The following is a 20504-nucleotide window of genomic DNA, read 5'->3' as shown; positions in this document are numbered from 1 at the left end:
ATTTTGGGGTAAAATATTTTGATTTCTTTCAGGGTCTGCTATCTGTCATGTGATGCTATACCAGAGTCAGGTTGGCAAGTAAGCCACATTATACCAGGTTAATACAAATCCATTTAATGAAATTTTATGGTTAGGGTGTGACTTCACCCTTGCCTCACATGGCCACATGGCCTTAGGTCTTTTTTTTTTTTTTTTTTTTGGAGATGAAGTTTCACTCTTGTTGTCCAGGCTGGAGTGTAGTGGCACTGGCTCACTGTCTTGGCTCACACTCACACTCACAGAGTGTCTTGGCTCACTGCGACCTGTGCCCCCCAGGTTCAAGCGATTCTCCTGCCTCAGCCTCCCAAGTAGCTGGGATTACAGGCATGCGCCACCACACCTGGCTAATTTTGTATTTTTAGTAGAGACGGGTCAGACCATGTTGGTCAGGCCGGTCTCAAACTCCTTACCTCAGGTGATGCACCCACCTCGGCCTCCCAAAATGCTGGGATTACAGGCGTGAGCCACCATACCCCGATGGTCTTAGGTCTTCTTTCTAATCTGGTATCTTATTGCCACACAGTCTGTTTTGATCAGTCTTATGATCTCCATTTTAACCTTAATGTTGGTCAGTTTGGCCAGCTGAACTTGAGAAGGAAGTGGATATGAGGAGGTGCATCTGACCTCCCGTCCCATCATGGCAGGAATTCAGTTTTATAGGTTTCTTTTGGCCAAGAAGGGGTCCATTCAGTTTGTTGGAGGGCTTAGGATTTTTTGTTTCTTTACACTACATAGACTTAAGAATTTGAGCTTTGAAACAAGATAGGTCATTATTTTTTAAAAAACACTTTGAGCTCAAGCAGTATGCCAGTAATATTCTTGCTGAGGAGGAGTGGAGATAGAGGATATGCCTGAATAGTTGTTACTCAGCTGAGAACCGAATTACAAAAGGAAGGTCCGTGATATCTTTGGACACAAAGGTCATGGATAAGCGTATTCCACCGCAGCCTGAGCGACACAGTAGGACCCCGTCTCTACAAAGTAAAAGAATAGAAAGTTAGCCAAACGTGGTAGCATATGCCTCTAGACCCAGCTACTTGGAGGGTTAAGGTGGAAGGATTGCTTGAGCCCAGGAGGTTAAGTCTGCAGTGAGCCATGACTGCACCACTGTACTCTGTCTTACCAGAAAAGAAAAGAACATTCCATTAGAGAAAAAAAAAATGCAAAAACCTTAAGGTGAGAGCAATCAAATGTGGCGAATACCTGTTGTAGTGTGTAGCACACTGCCTGGTACATAGAAGGAACCCAGTTGTTATTTTAGTTACAAAATAACATCATTTTAGAAACAGTTTAATAGCCAATAAAATGTTTAATAAGTAAAATAAGATAAATACAGCAATACAGTTTCATCATTCGCAGTCATTTTTTTGTTGACCAAAAAAAAAAAAGCCAAACTCTCTAAAATATTTGAAGAGGCTTATTCTGAGCCAGATATAAGTGACCATGGCCCAAGACGTAGCCTCAGGATGACCTGAGAACATGTGCCCAAGGTGGGTGGGTTATAACCTGTCTGTACACATTTTTGGGAGAGCAGAGTTACAGGCAAAGACATAAATCAACACATACAAGGCATACATTGGTTTAGCGTGGAAAGGCAGGACACCTGGAAGGGGGCGCTTCCAGGTCATAGATGAATTCAAAGATTTCCTGATCGTCAGTTGGTTGAAAGAGTTAAGCTTTACCTGAAGAGTTATAGTCAGCCTAAATAAGTATTTGAGTTAAGTTGAGGGGGTGGTGGGATGGAAGCTAAGGTTCTTGTTATATAGATGAAGTCTCTAAATAATAGACTTCAGAGAGAATAGATGTCAAATGTCTCTTATTGGACCTTAAAAGATGTCAGACTTTCCAGAAAAGATTTAGCAAGGGAGGGAGATTCTCTATCAAATGCAGATTCCCCCACTAGAGACAGCTTTGCAGAATCATTTCAAAATATGTCAAAGAAAATGCATTTTGGGGTGAAATACTTTGATTTCCCTTAGGACCTGCTATCTATCATGTGATGCTATATTAGAGTCAGGTTGAAATTGGTATCTTATTGCTACTAAGAGTCTGTTTTGTCAGTCTAAGGATCCCAATTTTAATGTTAGTGCTGGTCAGTTGTGCCTAAACTCCAAAGGGAGGAGGGCGTAATGAGGCATGTCCAACACCTCCTTTCTGTCATGTCCTAAACTGGTTTTTCAAGTTCCTTTGGAATCCCCTTCACCAAGAATGGGGTTCATTCAGGCAGTTTGGGGCTTAGAATTTTATTATAGGCTTATAACATATGATACATAAGTAGAAGAGGTTTTTTGTTTGTTTTTGAGACAGAGTTTTGCTCTTGTCACCCAGGCTGGAGTGCAATGATGTGATCTTGGCTCACTGCAAACTCTACCTGCCAGGTTCAAGTGATTCACCTTCCTCAACCTCCCAAGTAGCTGGGATTATAGGCATGCACCATCACGACCAGCTAGTTTTGGAATTTTTAGTAGAGATAGGGTTTCACCATGTTGGCCAGGTTGGTTTCGAATCCCTGACCTCAGGTGATTCACCCACCTCAGCCTCCCAAAGTGCTGGGATTACAGGTGTGAGCGACCATGCCCAGCCAGTAGAAAAGTTTAAAATTAACAAGTATAATATCTCAGTTTGTTTTGCATCTGTGTACATAGTAAAATGATTTAGAAGGGTATATACTGTAGGGGCCATCCAGGAAAAAACTTCCCCATCGCCCTCTGAAGGTTCACTGAAAAATCAACTCACCAAAGGCAGATTAATTGGAGAAAAAGTATACAAATTTATTAACATGCACACAGGGGATAATCATAGATTGATTACACGACCCTCAATGGAGTAGAGAAGCTTTTACCTTATAATTGAAGTTACAGAAAGAGTGGGGGCTTGGATCAAAACAGGTTATGAAAAGAGAGGAAGATGAGCCTGGGTAGCAAAGGTGTTCCTGTTATGTAAATGAAACCTCACAAGTAGGTGGTAAAACCTAGGCATGATGAGAGAGAGAGAATAGATGGCGAATGTTTCTTTCAGACCCTTAAAGATGTCAGACCCTCAGTTAATCTTTCCTAGACAAGGGAAGGCCTCAGAGAATGCCTGGCTGCCATCAATACAGATTCTCTCTACAGATGCAAATCTCCCGCACAAAAGATAGCTTTGCAGAGCTACTTCTGTTTGCAGGGCTTCTGAAGGGCCATGTCAAAATAGATCAAAGAAATGTATTGCAGGATCGTGTATTTTGGTTTTCTTCAGTGGAGAGCACTTGAACGCACTGCAATCTGATAAATGCAAGAAACGTGGTCTGAGTTGGGAAAAGTTAAAAGGCCATGGTGAGGTGGCGTCACCTCAGGTGCAGTCTGTGGCAGAAGACTGTTTTCTGGCTCCTGTGCGTGAGTGGTAAGCCAGAGCCCTCGCCCTGTAATGAGGGCCGGGAACACCTATCGGTAGGAAGAGCTTGAAGTCACTTTTGGAGCTCCTAGCTTGGGGAAAAGCAAGTCAGACTGTTGTCATATTCCTTGGAGAACAGATTCTGTCTGGAGGCTGCTCATCAGCCACTCTGAATTATTTTTATTGACCTTCAGCTGCTTTTGCCCGGGGGCATTTTAAAGGTGCCAGTGGGCCTTGGGCTGTTTTACAATTAAAATAGCTTATTTGAATTGCTAGTTGTAGAAATGCGTGCTCAGCAGGGTCTTCACTCTGTCCTTTCCTGGTTTCTATGGTGCTTCTGAAGTTGACGAAACCTGATTTGGTGTCACTTGACAAGCCCACTTGTCTGATTCAGCAGTTACCTTCCCTTCTCAGATAGACTGCAATGATTTAACCTTACGTTTATTTTAACACCCTGCTCTTAAAAGATTTATAAAGAGGTGTACAAATTGCTCTAGATATTATGAAAAAAAAATCATAGTATGCTTGATTTTCTTGATCAATGTTCACACTTTTCACATAAACGAAGTTATTAAATGTTGTATATAAAGTTTCAGTGCCGCAGAAGAAATAGCACTCGAATATAAAATTTTCTTTTTAATTCTCAGCAAGGCAAGTTACTTCTGTATAGAAAGGTGCACCCTTACAGATGGAACAATGGTGAGCGCACAGTTGGACAAGGGAGGGGAAGGGGTTCTTATCCCTGACTCACGTGCCCCCCCTCCATGTCGTTCCCCTATTGGCTAGGGTTAGACCGCACAGGCTAAACTAATTCTGATTGGCTAATTTAAAGAGAATGACGGGTTGAGTGCTTTGGTGGGAGTCAGGGCAGAGCAGGTAGCAGGTAATTGGAATGAGTTAGGGTGGAGCATGTGATTGGAATGAGTCAGGATGGACTAGGTAATGGAAAAAGGTTGCTATACGAGGAAGTTAAGTTTAAAAGTAGAAGGCAAAGAATTGAACATACTGACATATTCTTTGAAAAGAAATTTAGAACTCATATCTAACATTGAATTTCAGGAACTTTTCGTTATACCTAACTTTTTGAAGTGATTATTAAAAAGAACAAGTTCTCCAGCATATTCCTTCAGTCAGATATACTTCATAAGAATTACGAGGCTTGTGCGGTGGTTCACACTTGTAATCTCAACACTTTGGGAGGCTGAGGCAGGAGGATTGCTTGAGACCAGCCTGGGCAACATTACAAGACCCTGTGTCTATGAAAACCAAAAAAAAAAAAAAATTTTGACAGGCATGATGGTACACGTAGTCCCAGCTTCTCGGGAAGCTGAGGTGGGAGGATTGCTTGAGCCTGGCAGTTGGAGGCTGCAGTGAGCTGTGATCGTGCCATGAGTTCCAGCCTGGGTGACAGAGCAAGATCCTGTCTCAAAAGAAAAAAATATATATGTATATATGAAATGTTATTTGTTTGCTAGAAGTTTAAAGTCACTTGTCACAAATGCTCATTCTTTGATTAACCCATGAAAACCCACAGTAACTTATTAAGCCATATTTGTTCCTTTTGAGCTTGGGTGTTTACTGATAGCTTATTCCCATATTCAATGTCTTATTAGAATAATTGACCAAAATTTTATTCTACCTCCCCTTTTCTCTTTAAGCAACTTGAGTTTTACCTAAATGATGAAGCACTTAAAAAATATATATTGCTGGTAATAGTTGTTGAATCATGCCATCTACATACCTGTTTAGGACATCTGATTTCTTTTTTGTTTGTTTGTTTGGTTGGGGGAGGAGAAGGGGTTAATCTGCTCTGTGGATGCAGCAACAAACCAAACAAAGTACTTGCCTTCAAGATTTCATTCTAATGTTGGGGAAGTTTAATAAAACTATGTGATAATTCATACAAGTGTTAAATGACCCAAAGAAAAATAAAGTCAAGTTTAGGAAATACTGAAGGAAGTGTGCAGGTCCTATGTTGCAGAGAGTGATTAGAGGAAACCCCTGGATGTGGCACGTCAAACAAGAGGAGGCGACAAACCAGACCGCAGTGCTGTGAGACAAGACATTGGGCTCTTAGGAATTACAATTCAGGAGAGACAGATTTGGTTGTAAGCCACATTGTGTTCCAAACCAAGTGAGGGTTTTTCAAAGGAAGCTAAGGGTGATTACACACGTTGTTTTGAAGGAAATACCATGGGTGGAGGCGGCCGGCTTAGCACAAGTCCATAGTTCATTTATGGTTGCTGTTTCGGAGTTGCAGCGCTGGCGAAATTCAGCTGTTTTTCAGGATATCGTGGTTGTGGTGGTGAGGTGCCCTTCAAAGATTCAAGGCAAGGTACCGGGTTATTCCACTAGGTTGCCAGTGGTGCAGGCCGTCCTGAGAATGGATTCTGCTTTAGAGCACTGAACTATAGTGATGCCATTTTGTATGTTTCAAAGATAACATTTGAGCAGAGACCTAACTGAAGTGAAGGGGGCCAAGTCATGGTATCTGGGAGAGGAACATTCTAGCCATAGAGAATGTGAGATATCATTCATTAAGATCTAAAAAATAATTCTGTGACTCTAGTGTTGCAGGGAAAAAAAAAAAAAAAAAAAAAAAAGGGATTCTTGTCACATGACCAGGAAAGATTAGGCTCACAGACGCACAGAAGGGTGACGAGCGGAATTTATTGGGCAAAAAGGAAAAAGGAAATATACATCAGCAAAGTGAGATAGAGTCCTGCTAACAGGCTCTCCATCTCACAGATTAAATCCCACCTTACCACACAGAAACAAGAGAGGCCAGGCTCCTCCGTACCATAAACAGTGCAAACTTCCCAAGGCCCCACCCCCTCCTCCCAATGTGAAGACGGGTGTTATTCAGAAAGAATCATTTGGGGAAAAGGGTGGGCTTCATCCAGATTGGCAGTCCGGTTTTTCATCCCTCATGCTGTTTTAGGCTTAAAGGCAGGATTTCGTCAGGGGTTGGGGGCAGGGGGGGTCCTTGGCTGCCTCCTGTCTCTATCACTGGTGTTTATATTTTTCCTGAAAAACATGATGTAGTGAGAGTCATATTGGGATTTGTTGCTTCCCACACGTGTTTCCGATAACACTTAGGTAATGATGCTTGCTCTTGTTGTGTTCTGACCTCTTTTCCAACCTCAGCCCAAGCCATGTAAATTCTTCCTGCACTTCTAGTAATGGCTGCCAGTGAAACCATCTCCTAGCCAAGTGGGGAAAGATACTTGTTTTTGAGTTATATTTGAGTGACTCTGTGGCTCATCATTTGGATAGAAAGCTCTCCAACAGCTTTTGTCTCTTCTCCTATTATCTACTTTTATTGTTTGCATTCATGTTTGATATCTCCAATGTCAATACAGGGCTTGGGACAAAATGGAAACAATAAAATATTGATATTGGTAAATGTGTCACACTTAGCTCTCTTCCCAGTTACGGGTGGTATGTGCTAAGTGTGCTAAGTAGTCCCTTTCTGTCAAAAATGCATCAGTAGGCCATGCGTGGTGGCTTATATCTGTAATGCCAGCACTTTGGGAGGCCGAGGCAGGCAGATCACGAGGTCAGGAGATCGAGACCATCCTGGCCAACATGGTGAAACCCTGTCTCTACTAAAATACAAAAACATTAACCAGGCATGGTGGCAGGTGCCTGTACTCCCAGCTACTGGGGAGGCTGAGGCAGGGGAATGGCTTGAACCCAGGAGGTGGAGGTTGCAGTGAGCTGAGATCACGCCACTACATTCCAGCCTGGCAACAGAGCAAGACTCCATCTCAAAAGGAAAAAAAAAAAAAAAAAAAAAAGAATGCATCAGTAACATTAAAGGCGTGTTCTCAAACATTGACTAACAAAAAAAAAATTCCAAATACTTGAATGAAATGTCAACCTGAAGTAATTAAAAGCATCAGAATCCAGTTTTGAAGAGTATTCAAGCAAGAATCTGGGAAACATGGACTCCAGAGAAATGAGACCAGTGCTTTGAAGTAAAAAGTTAAGGTCTTCCTTATGTATGGGCAGAAAACAAATTTAGTAGGATTATAACTTTTTTTATGTAAGGATTCTTTTGAGTTGTAATAATTATTTTTCTTTTCTGTGCGGCTTGTTTTTCTTCTTTACAGCTTGTTATCATTTCTTTCCCAATTTAAAAGAGTTCATTTAACATTCCACCTTAGATAATGTGATAGTCATCAGGTCTGTGTGTGAGAAAGGTAAGAGGGAAATTAATCTGTAATGAAGATGAACAGTTAAGTGAGAAGGGGTCTTCCCTGGTGCCTTTTAGTCATTGGCAACTTTTTACAAAACAGTGTAGATAAGGGAAAAAGACTAATCTGTAATCAGACAAACAATCAGAGAAACGAAGCTTACAGCTTCCTAGGTTACAGCTGCCTGTTAACATGATCCAGGTCCCATAATCACATTCCCTTAAGGCTCTAATATTTTAAAGTTCCAGCAACTTAGATTTAATTTAGTTATTTTCACAGAAGTGAGAAAAAATGTCTTTGTGTTTTAGCATGAAAATTTGATGCATTTTCTTTAGTTTTAGCATGAAAATTTGATGCAGACAAATCTTTTTCTTTAGCAGACAGTATCTTTAAAAAAAAAAATCCAAAGGACTTGCATATATTAACTCATGAAAGTCTCAGAAAACCTGTGTTTTTTACAGGATGAAAGTAAAGCATAGGACTGGCTAAGTGACTTGCCCAAGGTCACTCAGGTGAAGCCAGTATCTCAAACCAGGTTCTCTGGTTCTAAAATGTATCCTCTTAAAAAATAAAAAATCATCTGTTGACTGTTGTTCTCAGGCTGTCTTGCTAAAGGATGATGGTAATTTGCAGTGTTAATGAGACTTCCAAAATTAGGATCCACATTTTGATTCCATGTCTTCCTGCTAACATACTGCACAAAAGGTGAAGGTTAAAAGAAAAACATATGTTTTTTGTTTCTGTTTTTAAAATCTTACATTAAAGTACACCCTCATTTAAAGTGTTCTCTAACTTCTAAATCCTATTCATAAGCAGAATAATGACTTCCTCCTCATTTTATAGGAAAATATAATATACTCCTGCTGGAGTCCCCACTGTGATTGTCTTAGGTTACTGCCATGCTATCATTTAGTTTATACAGTTTATCTTGTTAAATTAACTTTCATTGTTAATGTTACTTCCTGTATATGTAAATTCTTTAGGGGTTGGGTCTGTGTCCTAATAATCTTATGTGCCTAGATTAACTCAGCAACATTATAAAGTAATTATGGCACCTTATATAGATTTTTAACCAGAGATGTTTAGATTACTGGTCCAAAAGCAGAGAAATAGTGGGCGTCATGGTGTGAAGAATATCTAAGTGCCTAGCTCCCAGTTTGTGATACTTTCTGCCATTTCAGAACATTTTAGTGTAAAAGTCTTGAGACCTCTTACAGGAATAGAGCCATACCCAGAATGAATATCACCCCACTGGGGGACACTTTGGATAGAACATTCTTAAAATTCTCTTTGTTTTCATTTTCTATTCTCTATCAAAATACACATTGGTTCCTATTATATAAAAAAGGAAATAATTTTCTGGGGAAAAAAAAATAGGTGTAGGTTCTGTTAAAAAAAAAAGCTTCAGCCCAATTAAATTTAAAGGAGTTTAATTGAGCAATGAATGATTCATCAATCAGGCAGCCCCCAGAACCACAGCAGATTCAGAGAGACTCCAAGGATGCCTCATGGTCAGAACAAATTTATAGACAAAAAAAAGGGAAGTGGCCTACAGAAATTAGAAGTGAGGTACAGAAACAACTGGTTTGGTTGCAGTTCAGCACGTGCCTTATTTGAATACAGTTTGAACACTCAGCAGTGTATGAGTGGTTGAAGTACGGCCGCTGGGATTGGCCAAGACTCAGGTATTGTTACAGGTGCATACTCCTAAGTTAGGTTTTCAGTCTTGTCTGTCTATTAAGTTTGGTTGCAGTCCATCCACAAGGACTCAAATATAGAAGTACAGAGTCCTTCTTAGGCCATGTTTAGTTTGCTTTAACAGGCCCTACAAGGCTGCCCTATTTTTTTCCTTTATAAAAGAAAGTTGACAAAGCATCCTTTTATAAAAGAGAAAGACTATAAGGATTAAGTGATTTTTTGTAATGTGTAAATTGCCTTAAGTGTTTCAGAGATAAGTGATTAGGAATATATAGTAGTAATAATACTGTTGTAGTTCCTTCCACTCTGCTATAAACCAGGGATAATTAATACTATCTCTTGCTGAATATTGTGTGACTCAGCTGAATGGTGAATTTTCCTGTGCTCGGCTTGGACTTGATTGCTTCAAGCCGTAATCTAAAAGTGCCTGAGCTGCTCTATTAATTAAGATTTAATAGAATGTCTTGTGATGCCTGAGGATATTTTGTAAAAGAAAGTTAGAGGTTAATATACAGGATTACCCTTAACTTCACTTAGTCATCTGTGAGTCTGTCATCTATGAACTGATTTAAATTCTTCGCACATCAATCGCGAAAGCAGACTCCTCCCTGCGTGAGTTGTATCTTCAACTGTGTCATTGATTAGAACTTCAGAACTCCCTTCTTACCAGGGTAGCCTGTTTCTTCATGCTTTAGGATACGTACTTTAAGGATTTTTGTTTTAAAGATTTAAGTTGTTTAGTTCTATCACTGGGAAAATAGAACAGTCTTAAAAATGCCTTGTGCTTTTTACAGCTAGTATAGATGATGTCTCATTTATATTAGTACAGAACTTCTGCTGAGTATATCTTTGTTTTCAAGTTCATCAAAGTGCTGGATTTATTTTGGAATGCCATCATTGAGATTGCTTTATATTATGAATATCTCTCCATTAACCTAAGGAAATTCAAGATATTTTGCATTAGAACTACCTCAACCCCACATACCTGTTTCTTGGCCTGGCAGGATTTGTGTTGTCAGCCTTCATGCCAAGACATTTCATGAGGCCCTGAAAAAGAATTTACTTCTCGTTAGTGTGTATATGGCTACCTCTCTCTCTCTACTCTGAGGGGAATAAAATGGTATTTTTGTCATTTTACGTGGCACAATGGGAGAATATTTTCAAAACAACAGACAGGAAATAAAGATTAGTGTATTAAATGAAAAAAATAGGCACTGTGCATACTACGTTTTTCTGTGTGTATTATGATTTTCTGATATTAAACATGAGAAAAAGGAAAATAATAGATGATTAGGGAACCTAGGGAGATGAGTGGTCAAAAACAGAACAAGATTTTGATGTAGGAACACATACTCTGCCATTTGAATGAAGTAGAAAATTGAAACAGTAAAATATTAAACACAATCCATTTCCAGTTCAGTTGAGAAGAAAAGTTGGAGAGTGTAGCATGCAAATATAAACTTCTGCATGACGCTTATACCTTTTGGTGGATTAAAAAAAACAAAAACTTTTCTGGCATAAATCCGTCATTACTCTTTACTGAAAATTTTATTGTTTAGAAATATTTTATACCTTCCTCTTTATGAAGGAGGGGTGACACTGTCCTTTCATTCCCCATTCAGCATTTCACTATTTTACAAGTATCGGTGGTAACAATTGAAGCCAAAATATTGTTCACTGTACTTTATATTTCCAAATATGTTTCTTCAAATTGGTAATAAACAGAAAATAATAACTGGTTTGTGATATTGAACATTCAGTGATGGCTCCAATATCACCCATCTTTGGAGGAACTGCCAATATTTTGTTACAGAAATGTGGTCCTCATGTGTATGTGAGTGTGACTCAGAATAACAATCACAGCAGCTTGTTGGTTTTATTCATTTTTTATTTTCATCCATCGTGGTCAGGAAGCAGCCCCTAAGCCAGAGCTGATACTCAGAGACCGTGTACTGGTACAGACCATTTACTGTGGATATCCCTTCAATCTGACTGGAACAGTGCTTTTCCCAATAGCTCAAGGTCGCTCCTGAATCAACTCAAATAATTTATTTTTTTTGAGACAGGGTCTCACTTTGTCACCCAGGATGGAATCCAGTGGCACGATCATGGCTCACTGCAGCCTCATCTTCCTGGACTGAAACAGTCCTCCTACTTCAGCCTCCCAAGTAGCTGGGAATATAGGCAGGCCCCAGCATGCCTGGTGATACGGTTTGGCTGTGTCCCCATCTAAATCTCATCCTGAATTGTAGTTCCCACCTGGTGGAGGTAATTAAATTGTGGGGGCCATTACCCCCATACTGTTCTCGTGGTAGTGAGTTCTCTTGAGGTCTGATGGCTTTATAGGGGGCTTTTCACCTTTTTGCTCAGCACTTCTCCTTGCTGCTGCCATGTGAAGGACATATTTGTTTCCCCTTCTGCCATGATTGTACATTTCCTGAGGCATCACCAGCCATGCTGAACTGTGAGTCAATTAAACCTCTTCCCTTTATAAATTACCCAGTCGTAGGTATGTCTTTATTAGCAATGTGAGAATGTACTAATACACCTGGCTTTTTTTTTTTTTTTTTTTTTTTTTTTTTGGTAGCAGCGGAGTCTTGTTATGGGCTGGGATTACAGGTGTGAGCCACCATGCCCAGCCTCAGCTCTTAAATAATTTTAATATCACTCCTCTATCCCAGATTTATCCAAGACATTGCCTCCCGAATCTGGTTTAGCTGGCCTTTCCCTGTATGGCAACCAGAGTGAAAGTGCCCAGTGCTATGGGGAAACAAGAGGTGCCAGTTCGTAGAACGTGGGAGGAAGGTGGTCATAGATTCCCCATCTGTGAGATGGAGGTTATAACCTTGGATCCCTCCTAGACTTAGGGCTTGTGTTTATACAGGTCAAATATTGGAACAGTACTTAAAACAGTATGTGTTCAGCAATCATTTGCCGTGCTATTACTACTACTGTAATTATTATTAATATTAGATAATTTTTCTGCAGAAATGTCGAGCTGGGAGCACCTGAGAGGGCAGGCACAGAGACTGTGCCTCTGTTCTGAGATCTGTAGTCATGAGCAGGGATGCCTTTGAAGGTCCTATAGTTGAGTGAGATTAGAGAAAGTACCTGGTTCCTGCCTTCAGCACCCACCTCACAGGAGTAGCAGACTGACCACTGCAAAGAATTGTCACCTGGATATTTTCTACTTAATGTATCCTTAGAACATGTTTCCTTAATTATCCTGTACAGTAGCTTTGAAATCCTTAGATGGGTGGCTTCCTTGGGAGCATACTCTACCTTTCAGAATTGCAAATATAGTTAATAATGGGGACATAAAGAGACAATAATACCTACCTGAAAAGATTGTTTGGAACACACAGAATGTATGTGTGTAATGCTAGCCCAACACCCAGAGTGCTGCAGTGTAGGTGCTCAGTTAATGTTAATGCCTTTCCCCTTTCCTTCTATTTTATCTTAATTTATCGTATGCCTCTATTCATGTTCTGGCCTTTTTCTCTTATCTCACCTATTGTAATAATTTCCTTTCTGGTTCTCCTTGTTCCAGTTTCTCTCCTTGTTCTCACCCCACAATATCTCCTGCATCCTGCTCCAAATGAATTCCTCCTAGATAACAAAGTTTGTGAATAAATTCTTCCCTTTTTATAAAATGAAGGAAAGAAGAATGCAATAGAGAATCTATTTTTGCAATGCAATGGCCTACAGATTCTGAAACTCTCCCATAATAAAACATCTAAAAATGATAGATGAAATATTTTTAAATAACTTTTATCTGAATGGATAAGCCTGTAACAATGAAAGGGAAATCCTGTTAGGCCAGGAATAAAGCATGAGTACAAATGTGGGGAGGTGGCTAACCCTGGGAATGCTAAGCCTTTAGGGCATTTTTGGATCTAGGTGGCCTGCCAGTACCGGAGATAAAATTACACAGCATTTAGCACAGAAGTACAGAGAGATGGAGAATATGAAAGAGTGGATAAGTCACAAGTGGAATGAAGTGAGAAGTTAGAATGGAGTGTTAAGTTACAATCATGAAGATGATAGAGGAGAGACAGTATTCAAAGATATGTCTACAGGTTTTTCAGAATAATATACAGGAAGGTCAAAGAACACCAGTCTGTATAAATTAAAAGAAACCCATGCTTAGACATAGCACTTATACTCAGGGTAGAAATCTGTATTAGTCCATTCACACATTGATCTAAAGAAATACCTGAGACTGGGTAATTTGTAAAGTAGTTTAATTGGCTCAGATCCACAGCCTGTACAGGAAGCATGATGCTGGCATCTGCTCAGCTTCTGGGAAGGCCTCAGGAAACTTACAATTATGGTAGAAGGTAAAGGGGGAGCACCACTTCACATGGCCAGAGGAGCAAGAAAAGGGGGGTGCTCCACACTTTTAAACAACCAGATCTCATGAGTACTCATTCACTTTCATGAGAACAGCACCAAGCGGGTGGTGCTCAACCATTGTTGAGTCATGATCCAATTACCTCCCATGAGGCCCCATCTCCAATACTGGAAATTACAGTTTAACATGAGATTTGGGTGGGGACGCAGACCTAAACCGTATCATTCCACCCCAGGCCCCTCCCAAATATCATGTCCTTCTCACATTGCAAAATACAATCATGCCTTCCCAACAGTCCCCAAAGTCTTATTCCACCATTAAGTCAGAAATCCAAAGTCCAAAGTATCATCTGAGACAAGGCTAGTTCCTTCCACCTGTGAACCTGTAAAATCAAAAACAAGTTAACTACTCCCAAGATACAATGGGGATACACACATTGGGAAAATATTTGTCTTCCAAAAGGGATATGTGTGCCAAAAGAAAGGGGCTACAGGCCCCACACAAGTCTGAAACCCAGAAGGCCAGTCATTAAATTTTAAAGCTCCAAAAAATTGTCCTTGGGCTCCATGTCTGACATCCAGGGCACACTGGTATGAGGGGTAGGCTTCCACAACCTTGGGCAGCTCTGCCTCTGTGGCTTTGCAGGGTTCAGCCCCTGCAGCTGCTTTCACGGGATGGCATTGAGTGCCTGCAACTTTTCCAGACATACGGTGCAAGCTGTCAGTGGCTCTACCATTCTGGGGTCTGGAGGATGGTGGCCCTTTTCTCACAGCTCCAGTAGGTAGCACCCCAGTGGGGACTCTGTGTGAGGGCTTTAACCCTACATTTGCCCTCCACACTGCCCTAGTAGAAAGTTCTCTATCAGGGCTCCACCACTACAGCAGTCTGTACATCCAAACATCTGTACAGCCTGTACATCCAAATTTTGCACATATCTTGTGAAATGTAGGCGGAGACTCCCAGGCCTCAGTTCTTGCCCTCTGTGTAGACACAGGCTCAAAGCCATGTGGAAGCCACCAAACTTTATGACCTACATGTTCTGTAGCAGCAGCCCAAGCTGTACCCAGGCCCCTTTGAGCCGTGGCTGAACCTGGAGAGGTTGGGATGCAAGGAGCAGTGTCCCAAGGCTTCACAGGGCAGCAATGTCCTGGCTCTGGCCCATGAAACCATTCTTCCCTTCTAGGCCTCAAGAGGGGCTGCTGTGAAGGTCTCTGAAATACCTTCAAGGCCATGTCCCCATTGTCTTGGCTGTTATCACTTGGACCCTTTTTAATTTGTGCAAATTTCTGCAACCTGCTTGAATTCCTCTTCTGAAAATAGGCCTTTCTTTTCTACCACATGGCCAGGCTCCAAATTTTCCAAACGTTTATGCTCTGCTTCTGTTTTAAATATAAGTTCCAGTTTTAGGTCATTTTTTTGCTCACACATAGGAGCATAGGATGTTAGGAACAGCCAGGCCACATCTTGAGCACTTTTCCTACTTAGAAATTTCTTCTGCCAGGTACCCTAAATCATCACTCTCAAGTTCAAAGTTACACAGATCCCAAGGGCAAGGGCACAATGCAAGCCATGTTCTTTGGTAAGTCATAACAAAAGTGACTTGTACTCCAGTTCCCAATAAGTTCCTCATTTCCATCTGAGTCCTTGTTAGCCTTGCCTTTGCTGTCCATGTCACTGCCAGCATTTTGGTCATAACCATTCATCTGGTCTCTAGGAAGTTCCAGAGTTTCACTCATCTTCCTGTATTCTTCTGAGCCCTCCACACTCTTCCAACCTCTGATTGTTACCTAGTTGCAAAGTTGCTTTCATATTTTCAGGTATCTTTATAAGCAATGCCTCACTTCACAGTACCAATTTTCTGTATTAGTCCATTTTCAAACTGCTGTAAAGAAAACCTGAGACTGGGTAATTTATAAGAGGAGGTTTAATTGGCTCATGGGTCTGCAGGCTGTACAGGAAGCATGTTGTTGGCGTCTGTTCAGCTTCTGGGAAGGCCTCAGGAAACTTACAGTCATGGCTGAAAGTGAAGGGGGAACAGCACTTCAAATGGCCAGAGAAGGAGCAAGCAAAGTGGGGGAGGTGCTACACACTTTTAAACAACCAGATCTCCTGAGCACTTGCTCCCTCATTGTCACGAGAAGGGGATAGTGCTAAACCATTCATGAGAAACCACCCCCATGGTCCAATTATCTCCCACCAGGCTGCACCTCCAACACTGGGGATTACAGTTGAACATGAGATTTGGGTGGGCACACAGATCTAAACACTAGCAACACTGCAACAGTAGTGTTAGCCAAAAGATAGTGAAGTAATATCTTCATAAGAAAAAGCAATTATCAACTTAGAATTTTAGTGAAATAAGGACATTTATTATGCGAACAAAAATAGAAGAAGATTGACCACCAGAAGACCCTCCTCACTAAAGGAACTTCCAAGGGTAGACTTCAAGAATTAATTGAAAACGGCCTCCAGAAAACAATCTGAGGTACAGAAAGAAGTGATCAATAAAGATAAAAGTAAACATCAAACTGACAGTAGCATGTTATAGAAAAACAATGATGTCTGTTTCAGTAGCACTAAAACAAACACCAAAAAAAAGCTAAAGTAAGGATAGAGGCAGATTATTGGAATCAAAATCCTACAAGGTTGTCGTATTTTCAAGAAGGAGAGCAATTGATTATCTTCGAAGCATGCATAGTAAAAACTGCAGTGAAAAGATGGGCTCACATGTAAAATGGTATCTTTTAATCAAACTCAGTAAACACTTTCTCATGGAAGATACCTGGATATTAAAGGATGGCAGCCTACTGATTCCCCACTGCCCTTGTAGTTACACCCTGTCAGTTGCTGCCTTAGGTTTCCTGTCGTTAATCTTCTCACTCTTCGTCTCACCAAGTTCATTATATGAAATCACAACTCTTTACGGAGCTCTGTGTGTTTAATAACACACGTGCTGTGAAATCACTTTAACTCTACAGTCCTCATGATGAGGACCAGTGCTTGTGATTCATTAATGTCCAGCTCCTTGTGTTTTACCTGAAGAGCCTCCCCAAGTGTCTGATGGCAACAGCGGCACTGTATGTGTGGTTGTCAAATCAGAGCAGTGGCACCTGCTTTAGAGGGCCTTCCCAGCCTACAGTGCACGGTGGTCCCTTCTTCCCCTGAATTCTGCTTGTTGGCACACATCTGTCTTGTGTAAGATGGAAGTATCAATAGTACCTTACTCTTATCATTATGGTGTGAGTTAAATGGCTTAATACATGTCAGAGCACTTAAAGCAGTGCTTTTATAGCACACCAGCTAAATATTGGTGAGTAATTGCTCCCTAGTTATCTTTTTGGGAGGATTATAGGTTGTTTCATCCATGTGTTAGATAACTAAATTGTAACTGGCCAAAGATAAGGTTAAGTTGTATACTTCTGTGGGAAATAGAAAAGTAGAGAGTACAGTAAGTGAGTACAATAAGTCAGTCAGTTACTAAGTAACTGACTTAGTGAGTATTAGTCATAAGTGACTTTTAAAATCCCATTTCACTTGGAGAGCTCTTTGGAATCTGTTTCTAGTAGGCTTAGTGTAGTAATGAGAAAGAGCTGTTTAAAATTTTGTAAACGTGTATTTGGATTCATAGATTTACTGCAAAAGTAGAAACTTAGATGTATAGATTTTTGAACTAAAGGGATCTCAAGATGCCAATAAATTAGCTTTAGGGCTCGGGGAAAGCCTTCATACTTCAGGACCTATGGCTCCTCTATTGAAAACAGAAAGAGTTTCTCTAGGTTCCATGTCAGCATTAACCAGTGCTTTGCCTTAAGTTCTAGGAATTACCCACATTTTAAAACGAAGCGAAAGTACAGCTGAAGTACAGCGCAGTAGAGTGACTTGTTAGGGGCTGGTGCGGAGGGGAGGATAGGTTTCAGACCAGGTGAGATTGTGAAGGGTCTGGAAACCAGCGGGTCTGCTTTCAGGTCAGGTGCCTCCTGCACACTATGCCGCCTGGGGTCCTGCTCTGCAGCAGCCCTCTCGGCCCTGGTCCCTTCTGTGTGCACGGTGCTCATGTGAGCAGTATCAGAATTTCACATCTGTTGAACAATGTAGTGAATGTTTATATTACACATGATGTATGGTTATCTTTTTTGTTGTTGTTTATGTATATTTTTAGTATACCTTTAAGCCTCACCTAGTGAAGACAGAAGGGATGATATTTATTATCTCCCTTGCAAACCTGCAGGGCGGATATTTTGACTCCTTTCTTGCCAGGTGGATATCTCAGTATGGTGTTGGCAGGATTGCCTGTGTTCTGTAAGTGGCTATTCACCTAGTTCCAAGTCTACGAATTCTTGAGTATTCAGTCAAAAGAGATTTAAAGGATTTGGTTAACAATAATGTGCTTTCTAATGTAATCAGGTATCCAAGTTAAAGACGGACTACAGACAGCCAAGTGTTTGATACAGAGCATGAGTAAATGGCTCTTCCTGTCTGTTTCCGCAGACGTGTTTAGAAAAATGACATTCAAGCAATAACATTTTCCAGTTACAGATTTTAATTTTATTAAGATAATAAATCCTATACTGTTTTGCTAATCTAATGCTTTTTACTTTAGGACAATTTGTAAGAGTTTATGTAAAACAATAGAGAAAATCTACTTTATATCCAGGAAAATATAAACAGAAGAAATTTAAAGATTTCTGAAAGAATTAATTAATTTAGAGAATTTGTATGATTGTGTCATAATGTCTGCCTTGCGCTGTGCTAGGTTTAGTGAATTCTAAAGATGAAGGATACCTCCTATCAAGACATTCATAGTCTAATGAAAGACATTTAGACAGAAATAGTACATTACAGCAAGATTCTCAGTAGAGATATGCACAGGTTGCAATAGGAGTAATAATAATTAAACTTGCAGTCTGGTTGAGGGAGGTGTGGGAGAATTGCCAAAAGCAGTCCTTTCATATTCGGAGACTACTTTATGATTCCTAGAACGTTTGAAGAAGCTATAAAGCACTCTGGTACATGAGCTTTTTAAGCTTTCTCTCGGATTGCTGTGTATATCCAGTATGCCTCCGGTGCTTACCCAGGCTGTAGTCAGCCATGCTACCTGGCTTTTCAGCCTTCTCCTCTTCCTCGTTGTGGGACCATTAGCAAGTTATTGCCCTGTGTTTCAGTTTCGTAAGAAGAAGAAAGAAATAGTACCAACTTGGTAGGATCACTGTAAATATTAAGATCGTATATGGAAAACATTTTAGAATGCTGCCTGGTGTACCATAAGGCTCAGAAAATTTTAGTTCTTATTGTTGTCAGTTTTAGTAGCTAGGTAGAATATTGAAACACTGTCACCATGTTGATCATTTAGATTCTCTTTCTAAAATGCTGATGTCAAATAAACTTGTACATTTCTCCCCCTTTCTAGCTCCAAGAGGAAAACGAGGATGGAAAACCTTTTACGCTGTGCTGAAGGGAACAGTTCTTTACTTGCAAAAGGTAAAAGCAAAGCGGATAAATCCACTAAATGTGATGAAGTAATTAAACGAGGTCCAGCATATGTATATACAGTAGTCTCCCTTATCTGTGGTTTCACTTTCTGCAGTTTGTTTGCTAATGTTAAAAAATATTCAATGGAGAATTCCAGAAATAAACGATTTTAAATTTTTAAATTGCATGCTGTTCTCAGTAGCATAATGAAATCTTTCTCAATCCTGCCCCATCCTGACCAGATGTGAATCATCCCTTTGTCCGGCGTAGCCATCCTATATTCGCCTATCCTTTAGTCACTTCATAGACATCTCTGTGATGAGATCAGCCGTCCAATTATGGCAGTGTTTGTGTTCAAGTAACCCTTATTTTACTTAATAATAGCCCCCAGAGAACAATGATGGGGGCATATTGTTATCATTGTTCTATTTTATTATTAGTTATTGTGGTTAATCTCTTACTGTGACTAATTTATAAATTAAATTTTATCTTAGATATGTATAGGAAAAACATAGTATACAGTCATCCCTCCATGCACACAGGGGATCAGCTCCAGGACCTCCCTTATATACCAAAGTCCCCACGTACTCAAGTCCTGCAGTCAGCCCTGTAGAATCCACATATAAGAAAAGCGGGCTTCTGCATACTTGGGTTTCATGCCCCACAAGTGCCGTATTATCAGTCCTCATTTGATGGAAAACAATCTGCATTGTAGTGGATCTATACAGTTCAAGCCCATTTTGTTTAAGGGTCGTCTATATATAGGGTCCGGGACTATTCAAAATTTCAGGCGTCCACTGGGGGTCTTAGAACGCATCCCGCATGGAGAGATAAGGGGAGCCTACTGTAGTACATATTCTTTATTCATTCTCCAGTGAACACTTAAGATTGTTTCCACCTTTTGGCTATTGTGAGTAATGCCATAATGAACATGGAGTGCAAATACCTCTTCAAGATCCTGACTTCATTTCTTGTGGATAAATACCCAGAAGTAGGACTGTGGGGTCATATGGTTCTGTTTTCAGTTTTTTGAAGAAACTCCATATGGTTTTCCAAAGCAATGTAGCATTTTATATCTGAACAACAGTACTTAAGGGTTCCAGCTTCCCCCCATGTATGTGTTGAATTTATCTGAGCTCTGTGTTCCATTCTGTTGGTCTATGCATGTTTCTGTCTTTATGCCAGAACCATATTGATTTGGTATTGTAGCTTGGTAATATGTTTTGAAATCAGGAATGCGAGGCCTACAGCTTTGGTCTTCTTTTTCAGTATCGTTTATGGCTTATTCAGAGTCTTGTGATTACGTATAAATTTTAGAATTTTTTTTCTGTTTCTGCAAAAAATCCCACTGGGATATTCATAGAGATTTTATT

At 40.4% G+C, this 20504-nt stretch overlaps 1 protein-coding gene across 7 annotated transcripts in view; it reads left to right on the top strand.

Annotated features, from left to right (window-relative positions):
• The window catches only part of PSD3 (pleckstrin and Sec7 domain containing 3), a 696970-nt gene that overhangs the window by 616752 nt on the left and 59714 nt on the right, over window positions 1-20504 (top strand). For all 7 annotated transcript variants that reach the window (XM_028852422.2, XM_028852423.2, XM_077943114.1 and 4 more), the window contains one exon: window positions 19070-19140. In XM_028852422.2, coding sequence (XP_028708255.2) covers window positions 19070-19140 — 71 coding nt within the window. The remainder of the gene's footprint in view (window positions 1-19069; window positions 19141-20504) is intronic.

Source organism: Macaca mulatta, chromosome 8 (assembly GCF_049350105.2).
Source record: "Macaca mulatta isolate MMU2019108-1 chromosome 8, T2T-MMU8v2.0, whole genome shotgun sequence".
NCBI classification, from domain to species: Eukaryota; Metazoa; Chordata; class Mammalia; order Primates; family Cercopithecidae; genus Macaca; species Macaca mulatta.
Note: the sequence above shows the minus strand (reverse complement) of the source record. Positions and strands in the feature narration are given on the sequence as shown.